Here is a 7,399-nt window from a genome sequence, read left to right as displayed (position 1 = left end):
TGCCACCCCCTGCCCTGGGCAGGGACACCTCCCACCACACCAGGCTGCTCCAAGACCCCTCCCAACCTGGCCTGGAACCCCTCCAGGGATGGGGCAGCCACAGCTTCTCGGGGCAACCTGGGCCAGGCTCTCACCACCCCCCCAGCAAACCATTTCCTCCCCACATCTCATCTCAATCTCCCCTCTTCCAGTGGCAAACCCTTCCCCCTCCTCCCACGGCTCCCCTCCCTCATCCAGAGTCCCTTCCCAGCTTTCCTGGAGCCCCCCCTGTTTAGGGACTGGAAGGGGCAGAAAGGTCTCCCCGGAGCCTTCCCTTCTCCAGCCTGAACCCCCCCAACTCTCTGTCCTCACAGCAGAGGGGCTCCAGCAGTTCTGACCCCCTCCCCCTAGCACCTTTTGGGGGGACCTGCGCTCCCTGGCCCTGTGACAGACCCCTCTGTGCACACTGTGGGCTGGGAATGGGGGGACCCCAAAAAACACACCCTCTCCCACCCTTAAATCACCCCTTCTCCCACCTCCCCACCCCAAAACTACCCATTCTCCCAACCCCCAAAAAAATATCTCCCAAACTCCCCACCCCCAAAGAACATCCCTCTTCCTAACCCTGCACCCCAAAATCTCCTCCCATTCCAAACTCCTCTTACCAGCTCAAAAAACCCAACCCCAAACTCCACCTTTCTGTAACCCCCCAAACCCCCTCTCAACACCCCCATCCCAAAAGCCCCTCTCCCACCCCAAACCCCAACTCACTTCTGCCTCCCAAGCTCTTCCCTCTTCTGTCACCAGCTTCTCGATATCCCCCAAAACCTCCTGTCACTCCCTGGGGGAAACAGGGTTAACGAGGGGCAGCACTAACAAGCCCCAACCCCCATTATGTTCTACCCTGGCTGCAGCCAGAGCCGGCAAAGAAATTTCCAGACAGCACCTGGAAAAGGGGGTGTCAGTGGAGGGGAGTTCCACAAATGGGAAGCAGGATAGGGCTGGGGGGAGTTGGGGGGGATGACTCACCATCTCTGGGCGAGTTGCCCTTTATGAAGATGAAGCTGAGGATGACCACGAGGAGCCCCAGCTTGGCCGTCTGGGTGTCCCTGGGGCCCGGGGGGTGGACGACAGAGGGGTATCATCCCCCTGAACAGGGAGGGGGACTCTAACGGGGTCTGCCTGCCTCCCAAAATGCCCTCCCCCTCCCCCCCCCCCGCAGGGAAAAAAGACCCCCACTAGCACAGGATCACCCCTTTGGTGGGGGACAGGTCACTGGTGAGGATGTCAATGTGGTGGTTGGTGTCCATCTCCACCAGCTGCAGCCAAAAGACCTGCAGGGCACAAAGGGTTAATCTAACAGGGAGCCTTGCCCCCCCAAGAAAATACCCCCCCCACGCCCCTCTTTGCTTCCCCCCTCACCTGCTGCAAGGGTCCTGCCCATCTGGCTGACCATCTCCCAGTAGGCATCTCGGTATTCCCAAATGACTTCCTTCAAGATATCTATGGGGAAAAAGGGGAGGGAATTGCCTGGATATCGGGACAATAAGCTTGGGGAGGGGGGGAGGGGGGGAGGGGGGGAGGGGGGGGCCCTCATCACACCCACCCTCTTGATGGGGATCTCCTTCTGCTGTTTCACAAGCAGGAACTGGACCGGCTCGCTCACCTGCGGGGTGCGGATGGGGGAAATACCCATAACAGAGGGGCTGAGATACATCCCCCTGGGAGAGGGAGGGGAGGGGAGGGGGTGACCCTCACCCCACCTTCTCATTGACTTCATCCTGGGAGCGCCTCTCCAGCTTCCTCTGCACCTGGCTGCGCCTCGCATCCCCAGCAGGTTGAAATTCTCATCCCTGTCATCCCCCTGAGGGGAAAGACCAGGGAGATGCTGGAGCCCACACTCAGCAGGGGAAAAGGTAACAAGAGGGGGAAAAGGCCGAATGAAAAGGGTGAGAAAGGGGAGAGAGGACACGGAGGGGGGGCAGCCCCTCACCTGAGAGACACCCGACACTCTGCAGCGCTTCCTCGGGGACATTTCTCACAGCCTTTCTGAGGGAAAAAGAAGCACCCGGTGGGGTGGCTCAAACCGCGACGAGATCATCCCCATCGCCCTCTCCCGCATCCCTTCCTCCCTTTTCCCCCCTTCAAACGGGCCACAAACCCCCCCGGGACCCCTTAAAACCCCCCGGCAGCACCGCCCACACCAGCTGCCCTTCGGGAGCCGCCTGCGCGCCCTCCCCTTCTGCCCATGCGCTCGTGGCGGCACCGCCCACCCCGGCAAACACCGCTGCCCATTGGCCCGCCCAACGCTCTCGTCCCGCCCACCGTCCCCTCTTCAAGCCGCCATTGGGCCAGCGGCTGCACTCGCCCCGCCCCCTCTCTCCTGCGAGGGCTCCCCTCAGGTGGTGAAAAAGGCAGGAAAAGCGTCCCTGCCCCCTTTCCCCTCAGGGCCACAAAATGGCCGCGCCGCTTGGCTTGAGCCGTTAAAAACAAGATAAAAACTCCCCCAAACCACTCCAAATAGCCAGTTTTACCAAAAGAAGGGATTTAAAGCACCTGTGCTGACCCCGCCCCTCGCAAGGCACCACCAGAGCCCTTCCCTTCCAGGGAGCGACAGGAGGTTTTTGGGGCTATCAAGAAGCTGGTGACGGAAGAGGGAAGAGCTTGTGCGGCAGAAGTGAGTTGGGGTTTGGGGTGGGAGAGGGGCTTTTGGGATGGGGGGTGTTGAGGGTGGGTTTGGGAGAAGGGTTTGGGAGAAGGGTTTGGGAGAAGGGTTTGGGAGAAGGGTTTGGGAGAAGGGTTTGGGAGAAGGGTTTGGGGTTGGTTTTTTGGAGCTGGTAAGGGGAGTTTGTGATGGGAGGGGATTTGGGGGTGCAGGGTTGGGAGGAGGGGTGTTCTTTGGGGGTGGGGGGTTTGGGAGAGGGTTTTTTGGTGGGGGTGGGAGAATGTGGGGGGTTTTGGGGCTGTCTGGGTTGGGAGAGAGGCCTCTTCCAATAACTGCTGTTCCACTGGGGTCCAAGTGTCTGAGCCTTGGGATAAACAGCCACAGGCAAATTATTACAAGAGGCATTTCCCTGCCTCAAAATGCCCCACAAATGGATTAAAACTATTATTTTCCCCACCGAAAACCAACATTTTAAAGAATAATTCCAATATAAAAGGGATCTGTTCTCCTCCCATTTACCTGCGTAATGGTAATCGGCCAAAGGATGGCATTCGGATCTCCGGGGGGGCCCAGAGCGCGGCATTTCCAGAGCTTCCTGCCAGATTTAATAGGAAAAAAGGACTTCAGTTCCTCCGGCAGAGGAGGAAAAGGGGCAATTCTCGCTCCTCGTGGAGAGGGGCAGGAACCCAGTGGTGTTCAATCAAAGAAGACGGAGCAAATCAGAGCCGCTCGGGGCTTCAGCGAGGGCAGATCTGGGGTTTTCTCTCAGAGTCCCTCAGTCACAGGAGAAATCCCATTCTCCCAACTGTCCCAGAATCCAAACAAGTTCCAATGGATGCACCAGGACGGGCTCTGTCACCCCACCAGACCTTAACGCTGCCACGGGCAGCACCCGGCGCCTTGAGCAAAGAGGTTCCGGCCCCTGGAAGAGCCAACGCAGAGCAACTCCCAGCTCAAACCAGTCACAAAGCGGGTTCTTCAGGGGGAAGCGCTGCTCCCTACCGCAACGTTGCCCCGAGCCTCGTGCAGGCAATGCAGAGCCAGCTCCGCGTTCAGCCCTCCCCTGGCTCTGCCGCTGGAAGAGGCCATCTTCAGCAGGTTTGAAACTACAAAGGCAAGAAAAAACACCAACGAGTCAGGTTTTCCTCAAAGAAGGAGAAAAGATGCCACAGGAGATGGATGGGAAATGGAGGAAGGGCAGAAAACAGACCGGAAACCAGAAAAGGCCCAGAAAAAAGGCCCATATTCCAACTATTGCCACAGGAAGAGCAGCTTTTGGAGCGGGATCTCCAGAGAGAAACTCCTCCCTGGCCGCAGATGAGGTGGGACCGCCAAACCCCCCCTTTTCTCATGGAAGATGCTCCCGAGAGCACCATCGGTTCTTATTTAGCCACTTTCCTCCCCAAAATTAGCCATCTCCTTCCCTCGAACGCTACGGGGCCAAGAAAAGACGGGAGAGAACCCAAACGCCCTATCAAGTAACTCTGAAAAGGTGGAATTTGCCCCTTTCCCAGAAGAAAAGCCTGAAGACAAACCTTTCTCCTGCGGCTCGGGGTTGCTTTCCACGTCACCCCAGGGCTTCCAGACAAGGGAGGCTCGGTCTTCTTCCTCTTCCACGCATGACCTGTCCCGTAGGGCAGGGAGCTCTGCTTGGAACTGGTCCCTGACATTGATGCGGCTGAAAGGGGGAGGAAGAGGAGGGTGAGGAAGGCACGTCGGGAATGGATACGGCGCAACAAACGCTTCAGAAGAGGAAAAACGTGGCGAGTTGGGGCAAAATCGATCCCTATTTCCCAGCAAAACATCACTCAGTCTTCCGCCACCAACTTCCACCACCCCTTCCCACCCCCAGCATTACCCTTCGGCCACTGGAGGCTTTTTGGGCCCCATCGGGCAGGAAAATTTGGGTTTTTTCACCCAAAAAACAGTCCAACTGGTGAGGTTCACTCTCCAGAGCGGTAGGAAGCTGCCACAGCCACGGCCAGCGAGCGACCGCCACCTCGGAATGTTGTGTGGAACGCGGGAGGCCGGCAACGGGCTGTGACGTCAGCAAAACCAGTGCTTTACTGGGACAGCACTGGGCGTTTGGGGGGGTTTCTGGCCCATATGGGGTACCCTCCACCCAAAAACACGCTGTGGAGAAGGGGCCGAGCGACACCCACCCCCACCCCCAGTTCCCTCCTCCCGTTTTCCCAGGGGTCGCCCTCAATTCCGATGGCTGAACGTGGATTTTTGCCTCATCCTCCATCGAAAAAACCCCAAAATCCTGGATGTTCTGCCCAAAAAATCTGACAAAACCACGCTGGGGATAAAAATCTTTCCGCCAAGACCCTCCTTTAGCCTTCCTTGCCCTCCTCCTCCTCACACACCACTCCATCCCCCACAAAATTTCCCTCTTCTCGGGGAAATCATGGCTCTGGAGATGGACCCTCCGGCTACCACTTCACCCCTGCGGCTGCCCCGGGGCAGAAGGCGGGGATTGAGCCATTTGGGGCTTTTCTAGAAGCAAAAGGAGCAAAGTGAAACCCCGGGGGCCCTTTCCATCCCTCCTCCCCCAATCCCCAGGGAAAAATCCCCTCCTTTTTTCTCTTTCCAGCTTTTTTAGGAAGCAAAAGCAGAGCCGGGGCCTGTGGGCTCAACTCCTCAGCTCCCAGTAACTCCAGGTGGTAAAAATCAGTCAGCAGAAGCGGAGCCCAGTAGGGAAACTGGGATGGAGTGGGCGGCTGCGCCCCGGACACGCCGGTTTGGGTCCAACCACCACCTCTTTTTAATGCTTGGATTCAGTTTTGAACCTCAAACTCGTACCATAAAAACCAGGCGGTGGCTTTAGGAGGAGCTCCAGCTGCTCCCTGTCAACACCCGGGTTTCCACCGCGGTCATTGATCCCCCAGGAAGGGGGAGAATGTTTGAATTTAGGAATTCTCTGGCAGAAAATGGCTCCAAATGGGTGGAGTTGCTCCATTTAATGCCAGCCGGCTGGATTCCTTTCCAGTTCTCCTGAGAACAAGAGCTGGGGAGAAGAAAGCCCCCCGCCAGATTTTGTGTGGCCAGAGAGAGAGCTCAAAGGAATAAAAGTCATTTCCCAAATCGTCTTGAAATCCCTCAAACCTCCTCCTCAAAGCCCAAGGATTTCCCCAGCTTTCGCATCCCCCTTGACACTTCCCACCTCCCCTTTTCTTTTCCTGCAGCTCCAGGTGATTAACGGGGGACGTATTTCCAATCAATTCCTCCCACGGACCCTGCAACCTTTGCCAAAGTCTCACCAAAACAAAGGCCTTTTGCCTAAATACACTCAAAGCACGAAAAATTGCCACCCACCTGCTTCCCGGCTGCTGTCGTCACGGGGACCGAGACGGGACCCACCCTCACCTGCCCCCCAAAAGCATCTCGGGCTTTTGAGGGACAACTTCCATCTCCTGCTGCCTCCAGCCACAGTTTCTGGGCACAAACAAGGGCAGGAGGGGGTTTTCTGCCATCAGCCAAGTCAAAGACATCCAAACTTTGCTGGTCCATGGGGGCTGCCCAGCCAAGGAGATGTCCCTTAATTATATCGACTGGCAACTTCTATTATCATCAGAAGGTTGATCAGACTTGGTCCATGGACCCCAGCTGCAGCGTCACCACCCCAACGGGCTCCAGTCTGTGAGACTCGCACAGGCTCAGCTGAGAAAATGATGGCTCCAAAGGAAATGTAGCTCCAGGAGACAGAGCTCCACGGCCTGAGCGCAGCACTAACCAGAAGCTTTACTGACTCAACCGCTGCTTTTCTACCCAAACGCTGCTCATCTCCAGGGAGAGAAAGCTGCTTTAGCCACTTCTCCTCCAAAGCCCTCACAGGGCTAAAGCCACACAGTCAGGAGCACCCCTCTGCACAGAGACACAGCCAGCAGAAAGGCAATCCTTTGGGAAATCCATCGGGACACCCATTCCAGCAGAAAAGAGAATCCTTACCAGGCTGGTGGCAAAACTCCCAAAGCATTTGCTGGTGGCAAATGACTTCCTTCAAGATATCTATGGGGAAAAAGGGGAGGGAATTGCCTGGATATCGGGACAATAAGCTTGGGGAGGGGGGGAGGTGGGGCCCCCCTCATCTCACCCACCCTCTTGATGGGGATCTCCTTCTGCTGTTTCACAAGCAGGAACTGGACCGACTCGCTCACCTGCGGGGTGCGGATGGGGGAAATACCCATAACAGAGGGGCTGAGATACATCCCCCTGGGAGAGGGAGGGGAGGGGAGGGGAGGGGGTGACCCTCACCCCACCTTCTCATTGACTTCATCCTGGGAGCGCCTCTCCAGCTTCCTCTGCACCTGGCTGCGCCTCGCATCCCCAGCAGGTTGAAATTCTCATCCCTGTCATCCCCCTGAGGGGAAAGACCAGGGAGATGCTGGAGCCCACACTCAGCAGGGGAAAAGGTAACAAGAGGGGGAAAAGGCCGAATGAAAAGGGTGAGAAAGGGGAGAGAGGACACGGAGGGGGGGCAGCCCCTCACCTGAGAGACACCCGACACTCTGCAGCGCTTCCTCGGGGACATTTCTCACAGCCTTTCTGAGGGAAAAAGAAGCACCCGGTGGGGTGGCTCAAACCGCGACGAGATCATCCCCATCGCCCTCTCCCGCATCCCTTCCTCCCTTTTCCCCCCTTCAAACGGGCCACAAACCCCCCCGGGACCCCTTAAAACCCCCCGGCAGCACCGCCCACACCAGCTGCCCTTCGGGAGCCGCCTGCGCGCCCTCCCCTTCTGCCCATGCGCTC

At 57.5% G+C, this 7,399-nt stretch overlaps 1 protein-coding gene across 1 annotated transcript; it reads right to left on the bottom strand.

Moving 5' to 3' along the window:
* Positions 1-878: 878 nt before the first annotated feature.
* LOC141478912 (melanoma-associated antigen D2-like) lies at positions 879-7,178 on the bottom strand. Its single transcript, XM_074167855.1, is given in 8 exon segments — positions 879-925; positions 1,009-1,088; positions 1,219-1,317; positions 1,407-1,482; positions 1,582-1,645; positions 1,743-1,794; positions 6,955-7,007; positions 7,137-7,178. Coding segments are annotated over 8 exon segments (513 nt in total).
* Between the last annotated feature and the right edge of the window lie 221 nt (positions 7,179-7,399).

Source organism: Numenius arquata, unplaced genomic scaffold (genome assembly GCF_964106895.1).
Source record: "Numenius arquata unplaced genomic scaffold, bNumArq3.hap1.1 HAP1_SCAFFOLD_126, whole genome shotgun sequence".
NCBI classification, from domain to species: Eukaryota; Metazoa; Chordata; class Aves; order Charadriiformes; family Scolopacidae; genus Numenius; species Numenius arquata.
Note: the sequence above shows the minus strand (reverse complement) of the source record. Positions and strands in the feature narration are given on the sequence as shown.